The sequence below is a fragment of the Ruditapes philippinarum genome, unplaced genomic scaffold, assembly GCF_026571515.1.
Source record: "Ruditapes philippinarum isolate M1 unplaced genomic scaffold, ASM2657151v2 ctg936_1_1_1_1, whole genome shotgun sequence".
Taxonomy (NCBI): Eukaryota; Metazoa; Mollusca; class Bivalvia; order Venerida; family Veneridae; genus Ruditapes; species Ruditapes philippinarum.
In genome coordinates, this window is record NW_026860785.1 from 85180 (window position 1) to 111732 (window position 26553).

Sequence of the window (26553 nt, forward strand, 5' to 3'; positions counted from 1 at the left end):
CGAATATTTATTTTTTTCTGATTTATTCAATAAATTATTTTCTCTTGAAAAACGTGTTTGCTCATCTTTAGGCGTGCAGCTTGATATTTTGTTGAAGGGTTGACCCACACGTTCACAAACCATTAGAAACGTGCCTGCCATTGACAAAATAGATAAACATTCCAAATTTATGCACAAAATTATAAACGATTTGCAGCATTCATGATTTGTATGGGCTAATTGTTGAATGTAAAACTTGAATCGTTACAAATCAGAAAGTGTGTGAAATAATATCATGCTTTAAGCTTTTCTTTAACATTTTTTTCCGAACACCACACCACCTCTTTTGAAACATGCATCTCTGTAATCAGCAGATATGTACAGCATTCAATCTTCTTCAGTGTCAGTTGACATGTAAACAATATAACATTTTGAAAATACATTCAGGTCAAAAACTTGAACACCCAATACTCCAGCTTCTGCGAAATTTAATCCAGCGTTCAATGTCCCGCTGTTTTGCTTAACGAGTCGTAAAATTTAAGATGACAACATGAAATGCGTCTGTAGGCGGGTCAGGCTAGTCACTTGATTGTGGTTAATTCAGCAACAAATTTGTCTAAGTGATTACTCCAATTTTTAAAACCCAGCACTTAAGCGTCCTTTTATACCATAAGCCTTGAGCTTCCGGAAACTTTAAACAACTAAAACATTCCAAAGAGTGAGCGTAATTATTTAACATGTGTTTCAAGCAATGAGGAGGAAATTTTTTGTCTAATTGTTTATCTATACGAAATTCAAATTCGTGAATCAGAGGAGTTTTTTTTTTTGCTTCTTAAAAATTGAAAATTCCTTACAAATGAAAGCCATGATCGTATCAAATGTAATAAATTAACTCTATAAAGATGAAAGACTGGTTTAGGTACAGGAACTATTTGACGTCTGTCGAAACAGCTGTGTTTACAAGCTAAAAAATATCGTATATTGACTCTAAAAATAATCATAAAGTTTTTTGCACTGGAAACGAGTGGCTTATAAGAAGTGTTCTCATACTTTCGTAAGAGGAAAAATGAAACCTGACAAGAAATTCGTGAAATGATGTAACACAATATATGTATTTTCTCTGATTTCTAGTTGTCAAATTATTACAATTTCACAGCCGCAAATTCTGCAATATAATTATGCAGAATTACAAATTGTTCTTCATAGTGCATCTACAAAATAATCGCAAAGTCTAAATAATTCGGAAATGCCGAGCAATATGTTTTTGACACTTCATTGTTTATAAAAGGTCCATACACCTTTTTGTATGAGTCAAAACTGTGACTGATGAAACCAAAAGAAGAGTATTTAATGGGACCTTGTTATGTGTGTACAGTGTACCTTGAATGAGACAAAAAAATCAAAGAGTAGAGCTGATTGATCGACCCAGCATAAGCCCACCACCAGCCTTACTTGTCGGCAATGTCGCCTTGTAGCCTTTAAATATGTTATATATTCTCGGGCGACTCGCTGCACATGACATGTTTGTATCTCGGATACTCAACATTCTAGAAGAAACAGCGTGGTTTATACCACAGCAACATATGTAATGCGGTGGCAAATGGCGGTTTTCTTATGTGTGTGGTTGATGGCTGCCCGTTATATAGATCTATTAGTTAAAATTTCAAAAGTCTTTCAAAATAACGGATTTACATTGAATAATGTAGGAACAAATGTTTAAAAAATCGTCTTCTACTTCTAAAGCTTCGATACTTTGCATGAGGCATTACCTAGTGGGCCTCAAATCATAGCCCCTTAGGTACTCATGTCCTAAAAGACAAATTTTACATACGGACTACTCTTAAGAACTGCAAGGCACAGACCTTTGATAATTTACATGAGTCACTATCTAACGGACCTTTAATTTATTTGTTCAAAGCATGACCCCTGAGGTCAAATTTACCTCACTACAGGAGTATATAGTTTAATATAGAGATATATAAAGAAAATATTTTAAAATTTAACATTCTTTTTCAAAATTGAAAGACGTAGATCTTTGACATTGTTCATAAGTCAGTGTCTTGTGGAGCTTTTCCTCTAATAATTTCTTAAAGTCATGAGTCCCAGGGTCAAATTGGGATTTATAGGTCAAATTGAAGAAAACCATATAACTTAATTATATTTCAGCTTCGTATTTAGTCGAATGGTGATATGCTGAAATATGACATTCACCGTCGAAAAATTAAAGACGCTATATTGCATAATTATGTCTTTGTTTTTTAATACAACAAATAATAAACTACTGCAATTCAGTACAATTTTGTGGTACTACAGCCTTGTTTGTTTGAACGTGCACTGTATAAAACAAGGTAACATGAGACCTAAATTTTTAGCTCGACTTTAATTTTTTTTATGAACAATAGAGGTATTGTTACAGTCATAGCGGTGTTGCAAACGTCATAACTTTTTAACTTCTTGGTGTATTGTCTTTATATTTGGCCACAACAACCCTTTAAGTAAACCACACTAATCTTGACCTTCATTCATAAATGACCACGAACTTCAATGTTAAATGTCTAAATTTTGCTTGATTTTTATTGATTTTTGCTATAAGTGGCTATAACTTTGTGATTTTTGAATCTTAAACTAGGATAGACCTTTAAGTTGACAAGACAGACCTTGGCTTTCACTCATATATGACCTTGACCTTGAAGGTCAAATTATTTTCTTTATTTTTTCTTGTAACTGGCTATGACTTTGTTATTTATGAATGTATTAACTTCATATTAAAACACAACATCTTTTAGGTCATGTATATGAAACTCAAAGTGAGTGGACTCATGTGTGGTATTGACATTGAAGGTCAAATTATTGAATTTTCACTGATTATTGGCTGTAATCTGCTAATTAATTAATGGATTATCTTCATACTTGGACAAAACGACCTTTTGAACTAGACTTTCTGAAAAGTTGAACTGACCTTGACCTTGAGCATAATATGACTTTGACAGTCAAAGTCAACTTTTTGAATGTGGTTGAAATTGTCATAATTGTGTTATTTATCTACGGATTCGATTTATATATGGACAAAACATCACTTGTAACCAAACAAACATGTTGAATGTGTCAGCCATGACCTTGACCTCTAAATGACCTTGACTGTCAAATGATTGAATTCTGCTAATATTTTCTTAACTTATCATTTATTTTTAGAAATGGTTCATACTTGGACAAAACAAGAAGTGTGACTAGACAGACCTATTTAAATTTTAAAAAATAGATCTAGTACTTTTTTTTCTTTAATTTTCTTTTTAAAGATTTGTTTAAACCTTTTATGTGTTTGCTTTTAGAAAAAGTAAAAAAATCGAGCGTTGCCCCCGCTCGGCGTAGGCTATTGTTAAATTTTCAACTGAAATAATTGCAATAAATATTAGTTGGAAAAGCGGGGTATCAAACTTGCGATCCCTTGATTAGTTGTCCACTGTCTAGAAACGCATCTCTTTTCTGTAATCGCAAAGAAATGACAAAAGTTTAATTGTATAAGCTTGCAATATATTATGATACAGTATTCGGAGGTATGAGCTACTAACAATAACAAATATACACTGACTCACTGAACTACTGCATTCGCTCTGAACCGCATATCATCCTAAGTTCATTACGAAACCAATCCGCGTAACATAAAATTATATTTGACAGTCCGTTCATTACTATCAACTTATATTCCAAATATAGACCAGCTAAAAAAACATATACATATTTGGCATTAAGAAATGTGTACATAGAGTTATGTATCAATCATATTTATTTTTTATTGCAATATACATGTAAGCTTAATTATCAGACGTCTCCCAAAGATTGTTATACATTATGTAAACTACGGAGGAAAATACGTTGAGTATATCAATCATGGTTTGTTTACTCTGATTTCCTGATTAACTAATACAGACATGCAAAAATCCCCGTGATTAATTTCTTTATTGATCATGTCTGTATAGATTTTAAGTATACAAATACTTTGATTTAATGATGTTTAAATTCCGCAACGTCTATACCACAGATATGCTGATTGCAATAACCTGCAATCTTGCATTTTATACAACGTGAAAACAGCAGAAAAAAGTAGCCGTAGTATAGTAAAATGATTGACAATCTACGATTAATGTCGTTTTGGAATTTGATATTTGTTTTATTGAAATCTGATTGGATTAATCCCTTTACATTCTGATAAGCCTTTGACATCACGCCCACCAGTATTGCACTGACGTGCAACTCAAAATTGAAGCTTGCTAAATCTATAACACAAATCCACTAGGATAAGGGTTAAAGCATTCTAAAAGAACAAGTTGGCACATAGCGTTTTTTTTCTACCTTTGCCAAGTACACACGCGAAGTTTTATGCAAAATATCTGAAATACAAAACAAACCCATATATTTTACAGTTAACTCCAGACACTTCGAGCACTACAGACAAATCTCGAGGGTTTGGACCATGGTCCCAGTGGTCGGATTGTCCAACATCTTGTGATATTTTACTCACCTCAAGAACACGATCTTGTCAACAATCTAGCAGGTGAGTGATATAGCTGACAAACAGTTTTGATATTTTCATTGCCACAGATCTATTTAAAGAAATGGGAATTAATTTACACAAACTAGAGCTCATCTTTTGATTTGTAATGTTTAATAACTTCTAAAAAATATTGAATATATCTAGTCTACCTCCTTGGTCAAACGATAATGGATGTTATTTTTTATAGTTTGACATTTGCCCGAGATGGTGGCTGAGTAATTCCATAGATGTTTGGGCGGGGAACGAACTGATGTAGAACATACCTTGAGGACAGTTATGTTTTCTATCTTGTGTTGGTTTTACACACACACACACAAAGAAACTTAAATAGTTTATGGCTTGCATGATTAGTATTGGGATTTACGGAAAATGGAACTTATTTGGTTTTACAGGCAAATAGTCATTCGGTTGGGTTGGGGGTCAAACATATTACCCACACCCAATATGTGTATGTCTTTAAGATCTCCCTGAGGCAGTGGCGACGTTTTAGTTCATTTGGAAAAAAAGAATGATAAACTATTTGTTTTCCAGTTCTAACCAGTATCGACAAGATCAAAGAAACTGTATTGGGGTTCGAAAACAATACAAACTTTGCAAAACTACGGTATGTATATCTTTTTGCTTATTGGGTTAATTGGCTCCTAAATGTGTTATCCTCTGCCTATCAATTTTTTAAATAAAAATCGTAACTGTCATGCTTTGGGAATTTTACTTGCATTGTTACAATAGTTTTCATGACATGATTGCAACACGAAACGAATGTACGGTATTATAAATAAATAATTTTTTTTTCATGGAACGATTGTAATGATTGTTTCATGACACTATTGTACGCTATCTTTTCATGAAGCAGTTGTACCATCATTACATGGTTGATTTATGAAACTATTGTACGGTATCATTACATGATTATTTCATGAAAAGATTGCACGATATTTCATTACATGAAACAGTTGTACCATCATTACATGATTGTTTTATGAAACTATTGTACGGTATCATTACATGATTGGTTAATTTTTATGAAACTATTGTACGGTATCATTGCATGAAACAGTTGTACCATCATTACATGTTTGTTTTATGAAAGGATTGTACAGTAGTATAATTACATGATTGTTTTATGAAACTATTGTACGGTATCATTGCATGATTGATTAATTTTTATGAAACTATTGTACGGTATCATTGCATGAAACTGTTGTATCATTACAGAATTGTTTTATGAAAGGATTGTACAGTAGTATAATTAGTTTATTAATTACATGATTGTTTTGTGAAATTATATTAAATGATACGATTGATATAAAAACAAGGATTTTAACCATTTTACTTCTTGTATTTTACTTGATTATTTAGTTATTATTATTCCTTTCCATAAAATTATATAAAAATGCATTAGTGCTGTAATTATAATTTCATTTTTGCAAATTCTGATCAGTTTTAAAGTAAGCCTTTCTTTGATAATATATGCTGATTAGTACAGCTCACCTGTTGACAAGTGAAAAAAATGAAAACTTTAGATAAAAATATATGTTCAATTGCCTTTAAAAGGCAACGTTGCATTGGAATATTGATTGAGTGGGTTATAAGTGTATATTTTAATTTAGCTGAATGCAAATATACTAAATCATTACAGCCCCGTGTGACATATGATATGTTTCAAACAATTCTTTATGATTAGTATCTGAATAGATATAAAAATGAATAATAAGACGTTCTGTTAAAATTGTCAAAAGCGTTCAATGTACTGAGAAGATAACGATGGGTATCCAAAAGATCCGTTAAAATTATGTCACTCCAATGAATATGAATTAAATCGAGCGAAAATTTATATACCTATTTAGCATGCATGATACGGCATGCCTCTGCTCAAAAAAGGGGGAAAAGAAGATACATATTGCGTACATATACAGCTTTAGAAAATTAGTGTAAAATATAGCACATGTATTTTCTAAGTAGACAACTGTTCAGAATTAAATCTTAGGCTTATAGTGTTTGAGCCTAATTAATTTGACCTATTTTTACAAACTTTTTTTCCTACTGTCAAACCGTTAAAACCGTTGGAAAAAGACATCGCCCGTCCAAAATTATCTCGATGTCTCTTTGACAAGTCTAATTACTTGGACTATTATTGTTTTTAAACATAATTCCGATGTAAAGTATTTTGCAATCATTGATTCTAATTTAAACAATACCTTTGCCAAGACGGAAGGAATCCGGCCTATTATCATAACATTTTGCTGTGGTTTGTTTTTGTCGAATATTTCTAACTCGCGGTGCGGGTTTAGTGGCTATGTACACTCCATTTTACTAGTGTTTTGCAAGGCATTAACCGAATATGTTCCTTTGGTGTGCATCGTGGTTATAATTGCAGTTAAAATCAATATTTAATTCCTCGAATGTTTAGCATGTGTGTTTGCAAACCCTTTCATATGGTGATTTAATTGTTTATTTGGGTTCTTTGTCTTACCAGGCATGTACCGAATTTCGTGACAACCACAGAAAAGCAGAATGTGACAGACAGACACACGTGCCATTTCGCGGCAGATATTATCACTGGCAACCTTATAATAATAGTAAGTATATTATGTACTGTTTATGCACGGGGATACACATTGCGTTTTACTATTCTCTGTCGGGTCGCGATAGCCTGAGTTACTCCCCTTGGTTTAAATACGGCATTTACTACCTGAGCTAGTCTCCTTGTCCGCTAAATTGTTTAATATTTATTTTGATTCAGAAAAAATGCATTTTGACTTAGAAATTGAATTTACAGTCAAACTATTGTTTTAATTAACATGTATTTAAGAGACGAATTTCGTGCATGATATGAAGATAGAAAGATTTACAAAGTTATTCCCCTTAATCTGTCATACGCCGCTTTCATTTCATTTGAGCAAACGACACGTTTCAACACGGCTTTACTGTATTGTACATTTAAAGCCCTTGATCACATTTAAAATCCTGATTTTATATAATGAAAATGTTGTTCTGTTTTTCTGAGACATATTAGTACAGAAAACTGACATATTTTTGTTGAAAATGTTATTTTATTAGTCAACATTAACTAGATGTATCAGGTAACAGTGTAACAGCCACATGGCAATAAACAAACTGTTTAAATCTGAAGTTGCGGTAATAACAATATTTGAATACATTTATATTGTATCAAAAGAAAATTAATTTTTTACCGCTTTAAATGATAGTGTGCTATAAATGATAGTGTGCTAGTTTGAAACCTTAGCGGGCTATCTCGCATTTTCACAGGTATTAAATAAATGGGAAAATCACTGAGATTATTCAATTTGAAGAAAATTGTTCATCATGCAAGAAATTCATACTGGTCAATTGGTCATAGACTAGTCAAAGATATCATATGCTCAAATTTGACATTAAAAGAATTTATTGACAGTTGCTACACAGTCTCTTGGTAAATAGAAAATAATATACAGGTTTTTGAGTGCATACAAAGTAGAGTGTTTTGTTTAAAATCATACTCCAGTACAGATGGTCACAATTTAAATATACTGTATAGTGTCATTCAAAAAACTTGCAGTTTTTTTAAGGAAAGACCAACTTAACGCGAGATAAAAATCATAAAGTAGGGAACGCAGGTTCCCATACATAGTTTATCGATCTTTTATTCAGATTAGACATATTCAGTAAAACTTTCAAATATTTCAATAAATTTCTTGATTGAAATATATTTTGCTGGAAGATGAGCATAGATCTAGTCTATATATTTAACATATTCTTATATCTAGCAAAAGCTACATTCGGAAATATTTTTTTCTGGCTAAAAATCTTTCAGAGGGGAGATAATTTGCCAATACAAAAAAAAGCACAATATCTTGAAGCAAAGTACCATTAGTTGGACTTTTCAGGCACCAACCAAATCAGAAGACCATCAAAGCTGGACAACCCAGTGAACTCTTGCTTTATTTGTTGTTGTCAAAATTTCAGTCTTAAAATTGGGAAATCTGTATGGAAAAAAGTTAAAAATTGTCTTGTTGATGGTCCCTGGAAGTATTTTGTTTTCAGTCAAAAGTGTTTCAATGTGATCTGCTTTTATACATTGTAATAAATTAAGCAGCTAACACTCTATTCTATGAATCCAGTCATGACTATTCTTTGTTTGTTATATCAATGTCTTATTCTTCAGAGTTGAAGCCTTGTGAAGTGTACTGTAAAGCAGGAGGTTATGGGTTCTATTCTGGTTTCGGGCGACTATTGAAGGATGGAGTATCGTGTTCTGGTACAGGAGTCAGTGGAATTTGCCTGCATGGTAGATGTCAGGTAAGTTTCTTATAGATTATAGTAAATACATAATTGAGCCGCGTCATGACAAAACCAACATAATGGGTTTGCGACCAGCATGGATCCAGACCAGCCTGCGCTTCCGCCTTCCATGCTGTTCGCTATCAGTTTCTCTACTTGTAATAGGGTTTGTAAGCGAACAGCATAGATCCTGATCAGACTGCGCGGATCCATGCTGGTCGCAAACGCATTACGTTGGTTTTGTCATGACGCGGCTCATATGTTTTAATTGAATGCTTTTCATGAACTACAATGCATACTTGCCATTATTTCTGGCCTTTTGTCTAGGATCACTTAATTTCATTGTGTGCAGGGTGGTTAGAGGTACAAACATGGAGGGTAGGGGTGTTTTAGTTCAGGCAGTAACATCTGTATTACCGTAATGTTTATAACTTGGTATCAAGATGTTAAGACTACAAGAGCTGATATATAATATGTTTATAATTTGTGAATGAAAAAGACTTGCACTGTTCTTGGATGAATGTTCAAATTCTGACAAAGATTGAAAAGATATAAAAATGAAATGCAGATTTGTTGTTTTAAGAAATGAATGCTGTAATGTCCGAATATTATTGTCAAGAATGCAGCCATAGTTAATGCTGGCATGAAAAGATACCTTAGCTGACATATAAGTTTTAGTTTGATTGAAAAACCATTAAGTCATCAAATAGAAACAGGTTAAAACTTTGCCAATATTTGTAAGTAAAGGTTAAAGACTTTGGTTTATTTCAGAAGGTTGATAAAACTTGGTGTGAATTATCAATCAACTATTTAACTTTTTTAGAATTCTTTCGTAATATTTCTTTAATGGCAAAATGCTTTATTGTGGGAATTTTACAGAATTTACGAAGAAAATAAAATATAAAGAGAAAACCATTCTAACCCTGTGAATAATGTGCATGAAAACTGTAGAATAAAAACTGACTTTGATGTTGTTTTAATTTGTGAGAAATTTTCTTTGATAATCAGTTTTTATAGGCATGTCTGCTAGATGTCATGTAAGTAGCAGTAAGCAAGACACAACAGGTTGAAATTTTGTCTGTAGATATAATTATCCCCTTGTCACTTTGATAAATGGAATGGGACAAAGATGAAAGCTATTCCTATGGTAGGGTCGTTTAGAAATTTTGTATATTTGTCTTGTTATTATTCATGTTTATATATTGGTTTAATTTTTTGATACATTTTTAATTTCAAGGGGTCATTGGTTAAGTAACTTAAGGAAACACCTTACATTCCATATTCATTTATCTACATGCTGAACATAAATGTTATTTTTCTATATTACTTTAGCTCTTTCCATTGATTTTAGCAGATGCCTAATTAACATTGTACAATCTAAAGATTGCTTTATTAATAATTATTGGTACTCAATTCAGAAATGCTCAACTTTGATCAGAATCAGATAGTACAGTTTCATTAATTATCCTTTTTAAAACATTCACTGTTTTTTGTTGTTGGCGAAAATGTATTAGAGAGAAAACCTTTGTTCTTTTAAGATTACTAATATGTGTCTGTAAAAGTGAACTGTATTTATATGTTTTATCAAAGAATAAAACAAGTACAAATTGTTGTATGTATCAATATAGGTTACAGGAAGAGACAAAAATATCTTAACATCAGCATATGTAAATATTGGTGTGAAATGTCTTAAGAAATTTTCACAGTTTCCTCCCTTCCGCAGTAGATGCATAATTATTACCAATTAGAATTTCTGTTAGGTAAGAGCAATACACATGCTACACCGATGTTATAAATCAGGCTGCATTTTTCTGTGTGTCACAAATTTAGATGGTATGCTGAATAGAAACTTTTGTATGTTGTATATTCAAATATAATAGTTATAATGAAAATTAATTTTAATGCAAATATATCCCATAAAGTATTGACTGTATTCTTAATTCACAGTCATATCTCACAGTTAAGCACATCATGTTTTACTTGTCATGATTCTACATCAAAGGAAACTGTGTCAGACACTGACTATTTTACATTATTAATGTGCATATTATGCAATGATTAACTCTCCATTTAAGATGAAAGTTTTACTAATTGATGTAGTAAATGTTGTAAATGTGAAGTATTTTGTTAATGTGAAAAAGATTTATGGTACATCAATCATAAATATCATATTTACTGATAGGCCCTCTTTACGTTTGATACTGATGTAAAATCATTATATTTTTGTGAGGAATATATTAATGGTCAAGATCACAGTGGCATTAATGTGTTACATCATGTTCCAGTCAATAGTGTAAAAAGGTTGTGAAACTTAGTTGGGACATAGCATTTATTTCGAGAATGTTAAGGTCACAGTGACACATAGTGTAATTTTTCTCCAATCAATAACTTGAGAATTAATATTAATAAACTGAATAGGGACATTGCCCATGGCCAGTTACTAACCCTTACTGAGTCTCAGGTCAAAAATAGACCAAAAGTCAATGGTATAATGACTCTGTGTATATAGCATCTTTAGAGATCAAATACTTACAAAATATTAAACCTATGTTTTTTAAGCTAATTGGTTGGAATATTGTTATAATTTACATGTATATTACTTATTCATATAAAACTTGACCTTAATGAAATGCGCATAAGTATGTGAATATACCAACGTGATAGTGGCAGAAAGTCAGAGCCTATATTAGTGTCCTTCGGACACTTGTTTATTTTTTTTTCAAAATTAAAACTTTTGGTGCTAATTAAAAACATTCCTTTTTTATTCGTTATTATCTGACATTTATTGCATGAGCATTGCTATTATGAAATGCTTTTAGGTATAAAACTTGAAAAATAATGCCTTTGTACTGTAACAAAAAACTTAAGGTTTAACAGATTAAATTTTTTATACTTAATTTAATGCTATGAAAACAAACATGATTTTACAGTAAATTTTAATCACAATTATCCTTTTTTATTTTTACTGTCAAAACTTCAAAAGGAGCATTTAACACTGTAATGAACTTAGTCAATCTAATTGGTATGCATGTATATCAACATGTAAGGAAAATGTGATAAACTGTACTTAATACAAAGTATTTTAGAAAAACTTGGTTGTAAGATGATCAAAGGAATATTTTATAAATATTTGCAAGCAGCAAAGCTAATGTTATACTAGGAGAATCTTCATGTTAAGACTTTCTAAGTTCCTGTGGCACAAAAGTGACTTGCTTCTGTATGTGCAAGGCCAACCTGCACTAAGGAAAATAGGTTTGAATCCCATTAAGGGATTTGAGTATGAGTTAACACTAGCCAGCTTGCTTTGGCTGAAATGTTTGACTCTCCAAAAGGTTTGAATCCCACTAAGGTATTTGAGTATGAGCCAAGATGTTAGACTCCCAAGAAGGGACATTTAATTAACATTAAATGTCAGGATGTTTTCCAGCTCAAATTCTGAAGTTTGTTGAAGTTTAAGATGCCTCACGTATAAAGGTGCATTTTGAGTGAGTTCCTTTACTTACCAAGCTTGGAAAAATCTGTTGTTAAATGTGATATTGTTTATAATGTGATATTGATGATGGTAAGACTGTCAAAAATAATAAGAGGGTTTTAACCCAAATCAAAGAAATTTAGTCAGCCTTTTATATATACATCCTTACTTCCTACCTCATTAGAGATGAATAAAAAATGATTTTATTATGTTAACAAAATTGGTTATCCCTTTTATAGGTAATGCCATGATTATAAATCTGTGTCACTGAACAGTTTGCCTTTTTCCACAATTCCTGTGTCTTTTGAAGTTTGCCTCATTTTTCTTTATCTTGCCTATTATACTTAATTTAGCATACTTTATAAGGGAAGTAATTAGTAACTGATTAAATAAACATAAATCAATTTTAGATGCAACACTTTAATTTCCAATAAAAAGAATAATTATTTTGCATGTCAATTAAAGTAATAACATATCATTAAAATGTAATATAGACTTAATGTCATCAGGAAATATCAGGACCTGATGGTAAAGGTCAACGGCAGAGGTCAAGATTGTAGCATTAATAAGCTTGAGTTAGCATGTTTTATTGTATATTAAAGATATTCCTTGTGTGTGTAAGTAGTTCATTCATTGCGACTGAATATCATTATGTTATGACAGTACCATAATATATCCTTGATCTTGATTTTGTCTTCAGAGGCCTCAGAGAAGCTTGATTTGTGGAAAGTGGTTGCATGATTTACTTCCCATGATTACTCTTTGTAATTTCAAATTGGAGCTCCCAGTTCATTGTTTGGTGATGTGTTAATGACTTTGATATCAAATTGTTATGGGATTATTATAATACACTGATATAAAAGGCTGGCCTGGCTCAAGGTTTTTATTCAATGGAATACTGGAAACTTCTTCTCAACCATATATAAAATGCTGAAATATGTAACTTATTGCATGCCAGTTACCAATTTGCAAGTTTGACACCAGCATTTATTGCCTGTTCAAAACAGACACTTAGTTTACAAAAATTATGTAACTTAACTATTTGTTACCTTATATCAAGTTTATTTTGGAGAGAATTGATAATATTATTTAAGAAAAACATAGCCCATATGTATACACTGACTATTCAGAAATTTAATAGAGCAAAAAAGTATGTAAAATAGCTAGCTAATCAATAGGCAAAAAAACTGCTATTTTTTCCAGGCCTTGATAATAAAATATTACAAAAAGAAAAGTCATTGAACAGGAAAAGAAAAAAAGGTGCAAATTATTCAAAAATAGTGCAATCTCAATTATTTTGACAGTGCTATATTAAAAAGAAATATATTTATTTATATACTGCAAAGACATTAGTGACTTTTAATGAATGTAACATGTCAATTTTTAAAGCAGCATGCCTCCAGATTCATGCCAATTTTGTTATGAAAATTTTTGAAAATGTATTTAAAGTAAAATATAGTGAACAAAGAAAAGTAACTAACATTTAATTACAAATGCCGGGCTTATACTATCCATATAAATTACAAAAAAAGAGGTCAAAATATGCAAAAATGGCCAACACTGTTAATATTGCAGTAGAAACATGTAGATTAATTCTTGAATATTGCTTGTTCACCAGTGGAGGCAAAGAGCTTAAGATATATCCATCATTTTGTCATGATATGGCTATTTTTTAAACTCATTATTGTGGCACTTTCTAAGAGAGGAATTTTTTTATAGTTTGATAATAAACTGTATAACTATAAACTAGAAATATGCTCCTATAATGTAATAAATTAATCCAGACTATAGTCTGCCTATTTTTGTAATCTCAAGGTTCTTGCAGCTTAAGTATTTGGTGTGTTCCTGTGTATACAAGCATGATAACATACAAATGCCATGCCTGGGTGTACTCTCACTCACTTTGATTCCATACATCATGAGGGTCAGCACTCATAGAGAGAACTTGGGGAATACAATTGTAATTAAAATTTTAAATTAATTTACAGCCACAAAAATGTAAAGTGAAAATATATATATACATATGTATCATATTAAGTCTTTAAGTAAAAGTATACAAAATAATGACAGAGGTCAAGGTCATATTTTGTTCCCAGTTATTTACCAATAACAAAATTTGTACCTGTGATTTCCTGGAAGTAAGGTATGCAAGCTTTTGCATTATGCAACATAAAACTTAATAATAATTTTATTTTTGATTTTAATATCTTAGATAGCAAATGGATAAAACAAGTGTGAGAGATCAGATATAAGGATGGTGAGGAGCAAAGATGCTGAGTCATTCAAGCATTTTAGATAAAGAAAAAATGATATCTAACTCACTTCTTTTAAATGTAAATTTAAAAAAAGTTCATGCCATTGAATAACCAGTAGTTTTGAATATTACAAACTGAATTTAATGGCTCATATCTTATTTATATATTAAAGACGACCACGTATACTGTTGTGAACTTTCTAGTATTTGTAAACTATCAGAAAATATAAATTTTATTCGATTATCTTACGTCTGCTTTTACCTTAAATACTTGGGGGGAAGAATTGGCAGAACAATCAATCAATCAGTCTATTTATATCTCAAGCCAGTATTTATGAAACTCTATTGCATTTCTCTGATAAACAATGACAGAATGTGTTCCCTTGCTGAATGCTGTAAGAATTTCATGAATGAAGAATGTTTGCACTCATCTTAGTCTGTTCTGGTGTGTGTAGGAATATCTCTCCCATGACACCTGTCAAACTATGAAAATTAATTAAGCTTTCTTAACTGGGTGGGGTATAAGTTTATATTGTTTTTTCTTGATGATAAGTGTACGAAATCTGGAAATAGGTGCTAATCTGTCGCTTGAAATATTTACAATATATGAAATTTGGATGTTTGATATATTTTATATGCTGATAAAAGCGTACAACTATTTCACTAATTGGCTAATTTATACCACTTGCAAGTGGTATCGCTGAAGCTTTTTATAGTCAAGGTATTATATAATACTGATTATAAATGGTTTTAATACACACCAGATGATGTACGGTTTCTCCTTGAAGAAACACGCTGCATGTTTCACTTCTCGGCCTGTCATCTTCTCATTTTTTATTGGCGGAAGGTTGTTTTTTGCATAACCGATAATTGCATTGCCATATGTTACCCACCTACGGTTGTATTATAATATTGTCTAAAAATATTTTACCCTTGTTTCAAATTTAAGATTCTTGAGCTTTTATTACCATTTCTTATCCTCAAGGAAGTCATTGTTAGCAGCCAATGAAAATTCCAAGGTAACAATAATTATTCATACAAAAGATACATATTGTAAAAGTTGGTTATTTTAGTATCAGGATAACCTGACTTGTAAAAGGTTGACTTGCCATCTTGTGCAGGGAAAAAAGACCTTTGATGTTGCAAATCATTGCCCATCATCTCAACCATGAGTCATTCAACTCTGAGCAGAAGCTGAGGCTCAACTTTTGTAAGAAAGCTGGATAACTATCTCACTTGAAAAAATTTCAAATTATTCTTGGCAGGATTAGAAGACAAAGCATATTGAAGTATAAAAGGTGTGGTGATAGTGATTGTAACCACACATGGCATAGGTCCACATAGCACCTGCATTTGAATTATAAAATATTGTTTATTTTAAAATTTAGTTTAATTTATTTATTTATTGCTGCTCACTTGACAGCCTATATAATCTTTATTTAAAATTTAGAATTATGCTCAACAGCAAAATGATCATAGAAATGTGACCTTCAAGATAATGTCAAGGACATTTAAGTGTCTGACCTTCAGGAACATGGAGAATGTAGGTCAAGGTCGCAATGCAATTTTTATTTAGATGGAAACATCTCAGTAACTTGTGAACAGAGTTAGTTCTGTGCTATGTCTGCATGGCTCTGGGGATCCAAAGCATGGAGACAAGTATAACATTCTTTTGACTACTAAATTTTATCAAAGAAATTTATGAAAAATGTTAAGAATGCTGAATTTATCAAGACATTAAATTGAACATATGTTTGAAGAGCCTGCAGGTAAAGTGCCTTTATTTCCTGTCTTAATTTTTTAGTTTACCTGACTAATATAAATGTGAAATTGATGTTTCTTTTGCTTGAAGATTTGGGAATAACTAAAGAATAACATTCATTTCATTGTTAATTCATGTGAAACTTGATTAATGTAATTGAGAAAAATAGTTTTAGGTTGATTTTTGTGTCGCCTCTACGGAGTAGTGGCGACATATAGGGATCACTTCTCCGTCGTCTGTCTGTCTGTCCGTCCGTCCGTCCGTCACAAAACTTGTCCGGACTACTTCTCATAAACTACTGGTGCAATTTCATCCAAACTTTACAGGAATGATCAGTACCAAGTCTAGTTGTGCATATTGTCAGCATTTTCCGGTTCAATGATTTTTGTCAGAGTTATGGCCCTTTAATAATTTTTATTTTTAAAGTTTGTCCGGACTACTTCTCTTATACCACTAATGCAATTTCAATGAAACTTTACAGGATTGATCTGTAGCTCAAGTCCTTGCGCATATTGCACGGGTTTTCCGGTTGAATGATTTTTGGCCGAGTTATGGCCCTTTGATAAAAAGGTGTTTTTTTTCTGTGTGTTGCCAGATACGCAAAAGCTTGTCCGCACTACTCCTCATAAACTACTGGTGCAATTTCATCCAAACTTTACAGGAATGATCAGTACCAAGTCTAGTTGTGCACTGTCCGTCTGTCTGTCCATCTGTCACAAAATTTGTCCCAACATGAAATTGGCCATCATGAGGCGACACATGTGATAACTGATCGCTCTTGTTTTATTCGCATTGACACTATAATTAGCATATGGCAGCTTTACAGTAAAAAAGGTGAGAAAAGAGCGTAGAAGCCCCTCAGTTATAAACTTAAGACATGTGAGAAGAACCACTATCTTTCCTCCTGATTATTTGGGTAAGTCCCTAACATGTCAATGGCATAATTCAAACCCACAATAGTGAGAGACAGGAATCAGAGGTTCTCCCATTTGCTTTCTTGGCCACAGACACCCACAGTTTTATCTGAAATTTGCTAAAGTTGTAAAACACTTCAAGTATTCTCCATATTATTATTCTTTGAAATACATGAATAATTAGCTCGACTTTTTTTGAAAAAAAAGTAGTGGTATTGTTATAGTCCTGGCAGCGTTGCCATTAATTGCCGATACCGTTGCTGTCCGCAAACTTGTACCTGGATCATAACTTTTTTAGTTCTTGGTGTATTGTCTTCATACTTGGCCACAACAACCCTTGGGACAAGACCTTTCAGTAGACTACACTAACCTTGACCTTTATCCATAAATGACCTTAGCCTTCAAGGTCAAAAGTCCAAATTTTGCTTGATCTTGCTATTATTGGCTGTAACTTTGTTATTTCTGAATGGATTGTCTTCAAACTTGAACATAATAATCTTCAAGGATATCCCTTTAAAATAACCAGACAGACCTTGACCTTCACTCATAATGACCTTGACTTTGAAGGTCAAATGATTGGAATTGTCATTTTTTTGGCTATTATTGGCTGTAACTTTGTTATTTTTGAATGGATAATTTGTCTTCAAACTTGAACATAATAATCTTCAAGTATAACTGTTAAAAATAACCAGACAGACCTTGACCCTCGCTCATAAATGACCTTATAAGTAAGTAAATTGTTTATTATAGTGACATTGTGCATTTATCATTTCACATACATTATAAGAATACATACAAAAACACCCGGCCCATTGGACCTATAAGTCACCTTATTATTTATATACAAATATACAAACTGTGAACAGTACATATCTTTTAAAATGGAACATTTAAATGAGATTAAAGTTGCTGCTCGATCTGTAAATTACAGTATCACATTTCAGAAAATGGACAGTCAATATATCATCATGTTGTCACTATTATAATGTCCAGTCTGATCATCTTTGCAATCATTGTCAGATTATAAAATGTACATGACATAAATATGTGGTACTGTAACAATGTGTAATTAGATCTTAAACCCATCTGACAGGAGGGGGAGTGTTTTGGGGTGCATTCATTGACATATTTATTCTAGTTTTTAGCTATTTTCTTAGTAATATGATAATAAAAAAATGATTTGTTGATATCTTATTACAATTTGCTGGTAATACTAATGTTTTTCTCCAAACAATGTGTTATATTTCAAGATCAGTTTATGTTCATTTCCGGTTAGATTAGTTTTTTGGGGAAAAAGTCATATTCCTCAAGTTTTAATGAGTATTACTGTATCTTAGATACTGCCACTGCCTGATAGTAAAATTCTTTAATTTGTCTTTATCTTACACCAAAAGCCTGTGAAGTAAGCCAAAAACATTGCAATAAGTCAACATTAATTGGTCTAAATTGAGACGTTCACACTTTTCCCCACACAATAAATCGTGTTGATATAAAGCACCTGTTTTCATAATCAATTGATGGTTATCGGATTGAAGAAAACATTGCTCGAGCCATGTCCCTTGCCAGAATACTTTGATACGTTTAAACAGATTAACAAACAGAATGATTTATATCTATAGATTATAACCATAAGAAAAACCTTCACTTTTTGACATGAAAAATTAAGTCCTGCTCTCATGATTTTTTACATGCTAGATATAAAACAAATATGATTGTAATCAAACAGAAACATAATATACTGATAAGTGTTCAAAATACTGAGTATGCCAATATGAATTATTTTACTGTTTCTTGTATTTTACTCATTTTTGAAGGGCGATATTGCTCAAGTTTTGTAAGGTTTACTGAAAGTAAGAAGTAACAACAGGGTCAGTGGTTTGATCCTGAGCGAGGCAAAAATTTCTCTTGGACAGTTGATCTCAGATACTGAATTTGATGGTAATTGGCCTTTTAGTTGGCCACTAATGTATTATGACTGAAGTTATCCAGGAGAGCTGGTAAGGAGGACAGTGATCACCCTGATATTACCAAAAATGTTTGTAAATTGCCATTAAAAACAAAAAACCACAACAAATTAACCGCATATAAGAACACTTTTCTTCCTTTGCAAATGTTTCAGTTTCAATCTTGCACAATTTTTAAATTTTTTATCCTGTTGCTTGTTACTTGTTACCAGGTCTGTTCAATATTCCAATCCATCATAAAATAGATTTGGCACAATATGGAAGATAAATGTTGTACAGAATAATCATACAATTGTCCTGTGATTGTTTTTTGTAACCAAAGTGAGAAAAGATTTTGTACAATTTGTAACTTTTATCAAGATTTCTTGCTGAAAGCCTGAAATAGTTTCAAGAATGTCTGTTCTATGTGCTATGATGATAAAGATTGAAAATGCTAGTGGCCAACTTTTCACCAAGGAAGAAACAAAATTGTTTGAGAATATCTCATTTCATTAGTTTAGTTCCTAAATATTTTGAGTAGCGGCATGGCCAGTGGTTAACATGTTGGACTAGTTATCCTAGGATTGCCAAGACAGCGCGGGTTTAAATCCTGTCAGGGGCAAGCCGTTGTTTCATTGGGCAACTAAGCATTGCTTTATAGTACTAGTTGGTCCCAGGAACAGATTCAAGAGTGATGCAATAAGCTTATAGCAAACTAAAATAAATTTGTATAAACTAAGTTTTACTAAGTAAATGATGCCATTAATTTGATATTACAATTAACTCTAAGCACTTGCTATTAAAACCTCTTAAAACAACAAAAGACACTTTTTTCAAATTGGAAGCAATGGGCAAGTCCATTATACAGTGTAGTTAGTTGTTCAAGGGATGTTGAAATTATTTAAGTTAACAATTATCTTTTTGGGACATCATTTTAACATAAATAGACCTATGAATTACCAACTTGTATCTGATTGGTTCTCCTGACCACCCTAAGGTGGGGATAAAGCTCACTAAGGTCAAGGTTACACAGCTGAAAAAGTTTCTATTCACTATCATCATAGAGATTTTGTTTTTACAGAAACTAGCATTCACAGGGACCATGGTCATAAAACACATTTTCTACTGTTTTCTACAATTTAATCTTTTATGCACTCATGATACCTTAGATAGTATCTGATATTAGGATGTACTTTGCATTGACCTGTGTCCTTGGATTTTAAGCATTTAGGGTCAAGGTCACAGAGGTCAAAATATAAAAACTTTCCTTACCATTAATCAGATTTAAAGTAATGCTCTCCTTCAAAAGGAAGGCATACTAGGCCATGTTTGAATATAATAGTGGTTTCACAGTAGGGAAATTTAAACAGCTTTAAAGGTACTCCACTGAGGTTTTTAGACAAGGAGGGGCTGACAATATTTCATCGAGTTTTGTATACCATTTGATGACGCTCTTGACCAATAACTTGGAGATCTAGACCAAAAAATTTCAAATCATTTGCTCACTTCATTTTTCCTTAATAATAATTCTTATAGCTTAAAATAACGCAAAATTGAAAAGTGTTGCAATTTTAATTTATTTTTATTTCTACATTATCTCTTTTCAGTGAGCCAGTCGATCTATTAAAGAAATCTTTGTACCTCACTAGAGCACCTTATGTATTAAACTTTAGTAATTAAATTCCAATGAACAATTTAGTGACATATTAATGATCTTCTTTCATTTTTATCCAAATAAAGGGAAATAACTCAAATCTCAAGCCTTCACACAGAAAATGTTTTACTGTTTCTTTTCTTCATAAAACACACGTGTCTTGCATGATATCCCCCCTCCCTCTTTTCATAACTTATCATATTTCATCATCATCATTGACAACAAATTTTATTACAAATTAGATACCTGCACTATATCTGCTGAATAAATAAACAAGTGCACTTACTTGATATAAACCCTTGCTGTTAATGGTATGCCTAGACATGTGATTAGAATAAATTATAAAAAGAAAAATCATTTTAATTCAAACTTTAAAATATATTGCAGAGTAATATAATTCAAGCTACAGTGGAGCCTTGCTAATCCGAACCCTTCTAATCCGGAATCCTTTCTAATCCGAACGAAGTGGCCGGTCCCGATTTTATTCGTTCTATTTTCAATAGTAAAAAACCTTTCGGATCCGGAACCTGTCTACTCCGAATTCCGGACGATTTTTTTAATTTTTGTTCTTATTTTACTATAAAATTTACCTCTCGGATCCGAACAGATTTTGCCAAATGTCACACCTTCATTCAAAATAACAAATAATCGCACATCTTTCAGGTGTAAACATACACCAAACTGATAAGTGTTATTTCGCTTGATTAATGGGTGAAACGTATGATCTGTGAAAATTACACTTATATTGCCTTGATATCTTCTATAATTGCTTAATTGATTGCTTTTCGTCAACTTCTATAAATATTTTTATATAATTCAAAAGAAATATATTTTAATCCTTTGTAATGGATTCAATGATACGTGATTAAGTAATGAAAATTAATGGAAACTGTCAGTGAATTCGGATAGTCGCTGATTCGGATATGAGTAAACAACAATTGACAAATGCTGGTACGAATATTCAATCATGTCTCGGCCTCCTGTTTAACATCGTAGGTTAACTTACGCTTGAGGACATAATATTTTTGCTTATTTATTTATGTTTATTTCTTTATTTTTGTATTCACATGTATTAAAATGAACGAAAATAAAATATCTAAATTGCAATTTCAAATGAATTCCCGTTTTCTTTCCTTAAACTATTTTGCAAATAACATGAAAAAACATGTAAAAAAAACCTTCTAATTCGGAAACCTTTCTAATCCGGAAACCTTTCTAATCCGAACTTTTCTTCTGGTCCGGACGAGTTCGGATTAGACAGGTTCCACTGTATTTACAATTGTGACCAAACATTAATGTGAAAATCTCATCATGAGTTTACATAATTCTAATGTTATTTATTTCAGTGCTTTGTATTTTGATGTTTTTTTTAAAGGAATTTTGTTTTATGATCATAACTATTAAAGAGACTTTCTCGCAGTTTTTAGTGGGACAAAATTTCCTAATTATTTAAACTGTAAACTATTAAAAGTCATATTTTTGCAGATTTTAAAACTGTCTATAAGGTGCATCTACATGTTTTCAATGTAATAATAATAATTGCTTTCATGACCATAAATTATGACAATAGCTCCACTTCTTATAATACATGAAGATAATTTCTGTCTAAATTGGAATGGATGTTTGTCCAATGGTCTGTCTGTCTGTTAGCCATATTTATATATGCTTTACAACTTGATAACTTTATCTTCCATTTATGTATCTTAGATTAATGTCAAACCCCTCGCGGGGACATAGACATGACAAGTCACTTCAGAGACAGCTATGAGATACAAATGGGAATCCGGGAACCTGAGTCCCTAGCATTTATTGAATAGACCCATTGGTTCTTTTACATGCCCATTGTATAGCACTGATACATGCGAGCATTACCTGGATTTCTTCCAAGTACACCTCTGATTAGGTGGGAAACACTGAAAGTGACTCTGAAAAATCCCAAGGGTGTTACCCAGGATCAAACCTGGGACCTCAGGGGTGACAGCCAGTGGTCTAACCAACTGAGCTATCGCGCCACCACTTTTGAGTGTTATGTCTTCATACCTAGTAGAAAAGATGATTGATTTTGAGAAAAGTAGGTCAAAGGTCAAGGTCACAGTGAGATTAAGCTGTTTAATGCATCTGGAGTAAGAATAAGCTTACATTTGTGAAACCTTATAGGAATATTACTCATGGCAAGGTGATGAAAACTGTTGAATGTGAAGACATTTTGTAAAAGGTCAAGGTAACAGTGATGATCTAGTTTTGTAAAAATTTTGTTTGATCAGTAACTCATTATGGTTGTTTTCTTTTATTTAATTATTAATCGAGACGTGTTACATCATAATATCTTACAACAACACATTCTGCAGGTGTACAAATGCTCCGACATTCAGGGCTCTTGTTCTTTAAAAAGTGGAGCTAATATTGTTCTGATTCCAGAAGTATTCAAACCCATATTATGACATTTTCCTTCTTCTTTAGATTTAATTTCATTTTCTGTCTATCAAATTAAGTAATGACACGTATTGGATTAAATGATATGAAAGTTAACAGACATTTGAGTCAGAGTTTTGGCCCTTTGAGTATTGCTCCAAAATGACATGGGCATATTTCAGTGACAAATAGTGTGTGTAGTGTCAATAATCAAATTAATTTGTTTTTAAGTTTCATTTGATGATGTACATTATGTTAGATGTGTACATCTTGATTTTCCTTCATCAGTTGTATGCGAGGAATTTGTTGTAAATTGATAAACAGAAATAATTCATGGAACCACCCTCTTTTCATTAAAAACCTTAGCTGAAATTACATGAACTTGGCTTTTATGATATTGCCAAGTTATCAAACGTCAAACAAATGCTGCTTGTAATGGTTGAGGTTATTTGTTTATTTAAAATAAACAACAACAAAACATTTGATAGATGAAAATTGGAGTGCTAAAATGATGTATGAAGTAGATAGTATATCTGCTTTAATTATAATACCCCTGTGTGGAAGGTAGCTCTCATTTCACAGCTTATTAAAATTTTCTATTTCTGAAATAATGATTTACTAGGTATATATCACCTTCTCAAAATAATTCACAGGTATTCATAACGTAAAAATAATGATACCTCCCTGAAACCCGAGCTTCTCCCTGGGAGCAGTCTAGCTGTTAGGAAGAATTAAGAGGTATTTCACTAATGTCTTCAATGCAGGCATAAAAATGTTAGTTTTTCACTCTCACAGTGATCATATTGTTCACTTTTGTAATAAATTTATGGATTCCTGGGGAAAAAGAGATGTTGAAATGAAAATGAGCCGCGTCACGACAAAACCAACATAATGGGTTTGCGACCAGCATGAATCCAGACCAGCCTGCGCATCCGCGCAGTCTCGCTATCAGTTTCTCTACTTGCTATAGGGTTTGTAAGCGAACAGCATGGATCCTGGCCAGACTGCGCGGATGCGCAGGCTGGTCTGGATCCAAGCTGGTCGCAAACCCATTTTGTTAACCAGGTTTTCAATTTTGAAAATCCTGGTTATTAGATTGGGGTATGGCGGGCGGATGGGCGGATGGGCGGGCGGGCGTCAAACGAAATTGTGTCCGCTCTGTAACTCTTCAACCCTTTGAAGAATTTTGATGAAACTTCAGACAAATGTTTACCACATCAAGATGACGTGCAGAACGCATGTTCCGCATGGCTGGCTCCAAGGTCAAGGTCACAGTGACATTAACATTGAAAATCCTGTCCGCTCTGTAACTCTTCAACCCTTTGAAGAATTTTGATGAAACTTCAGACAAATGTTTACCACATCAAGATGACGTGCAGAACGCATGTTCCGCATGGCTGGCTCCAAGGTCAAGGTCACAGTGACATTAACATTGAAAATCCTGTTTACATGATTTTAACTTCGGGCGTCAAACGAAATTGTGTCCGCTCTGTAACTCTTCAACCCTTTGAAGAATTTTGATGAAACTTCAGACAAATGTTTACCACATCAAGATGACGTGCAGAACGCATGTTCCGCATGGCTGGCTCCAAGGTCAAGGTCACAGTGACATTAACATTGAAAATCCTGTCCGCTCTGTAACTCTTCAACCCTTTGAAGAATTTTGATGAAACTTCAGACAAATGTTTACCACATCAAGATGACGTGCAGAACGCATGTTCCACATGGCTGGCTCCAAGGTCAAGGTCACAGTGACATTAACATTGAAAATCCTGTTTACATGATTTTAACTTCGGGCGTCAAACGAAATTGTGTCCGCTCTGTAACTCTTCAACCCTTTGAAGAATTTTGATGAAACTTCAGACAAATGTTTACCACATCAAGATGACGTGCAGAACGCATGTTACGCATGGCTGGCTCCAAGGTCAAGGTCACAGTGACATTAACATTGAAAATCCTGTCCGCTCTGTAACTCTTCAACCCTTTGAAGAATTTTGATGAAACTTCAGACAAATGTTTACCACATCAAGATGACGTGCAGAACGCATGTTCCGCATGGCTGGCTCCAAGGTCAAGGTCACAGTGACATTAACATTGAAAATCCTGTTTACATGATTTTAACTTGATTTGGCAGTCAAAGGTCATATCATCTTTGGAGGTAATTTAAAAAAGATATGATATATTATTTCATGTCTACTTTGTAACTTGTTTTTCATTATACAGAATTATCAATATAATTATAGTGAACAAATTCTTCTGTGCTGAACTCGTCCTACATTTCTCAACGGATTTTGTTCAAACTTTCACAGAAGCTTTGTCATCAAGCACCCTGGCACATATTGTCGGGGTTTTGTGATTGGATAGTTTTTGACCTAATTATGGCCCTTTGTTTTTTTCCTTATACATAATATTATAGTGAACACTTCTTCAGTGGCAATTCCTCCTACATTATTCATGTTTTACATTGCACATAGTTACATTGTTTGTTGCTTGTATTTGTATTTCAAATACAACATATTTATCTACAATGGTGATAATTGAAAACCTGGTTTCATGGCATTGCCATGTTTCTTGTTGGTTTTGTCGTGATGCGGCTCAAATGCTGGGGGAAAAAATGAAAATTGATCACTATGAGCATATCATATCAGGTAGTGTTGTATATTGATGCTTTTTTTTTCACATGATATAATGATATCCCATAATACATTTGATATAAAGAGAGTCTTTATACTACATTTGTATACTTGCATCATAATGAACTTTGAATTGACTTTCAATATATCAAAGGTCAAACCAGTTTATTATAAGTTTGGTTATATCTATACTGTTTGTTGCATGTTATATTTATATATCTCCTTGAAAAAACAATGTAACAGTTCCATTAATTAATAGGAAAGTATTTGCTTCATGGGTGGACTCAGATAATAAACTCAATTGTCAGGCTTGTTATGAGAGGGGTCCCAAAATTTGACAAGGGGAATTGACAAAAAATAGTGTTACGTCCATTTCTCCAGAAGGTTGTTGAGTATTTTGATATTAGTTTTTGTATGATTTTTTTTCTTAAAAACAACATAAGTTGATATAAGAATCTCAGAGGGGTCTATAAACTAACCAAATCCCAGAGAAAGTCATGACCACTCACCCTCCTTCTTAACATACCAGGTTCTTTTTTCAGTGATAAAAAGGAAATGATTGAGGGAAACTGGGTGACACAGTTATGTAGCTTGTTATTTAGGTCAATTACTTTGTTTTTTTAAAAATGTGTATAATATGAAGCCATTGGTTAAATAGAACATAAGATATATCCAACTTGCTGGTTTAGGTAAAAGT

The 26553-nt window shown here is 32.6% G+C and overlaps 1 protein-coding gene across 1 annotated transcript in view; it reads left to right on the forward strand.

Moving 5' to 3' along the window:
- The window catches only part of LOC132713383 (thrombospondin type-1 domain-containing protein 4-like), a 115095-nt gene that overhangs the window by 15317 nt on the left and 73225 nt on the right, over positions 1-26553 (forward strand). The window contains exons 3-6 of the mRNA XM_060695955.1: positions 4401-4531; positions 5063-5135; positions 7008-7110; positions 8697-8830. Coding sequence (XP_060551938.1) covers positions 4401-4531; positions 5063-5135; positions 7008-7110; positions 8697-8830 — 441 coding nt within the window. The remainder of the gene's footprint in view (positions 1-4400; positions 4532-5062; positions 5136-7007; positions 7111-8696; positions 8831-26553) is intronic.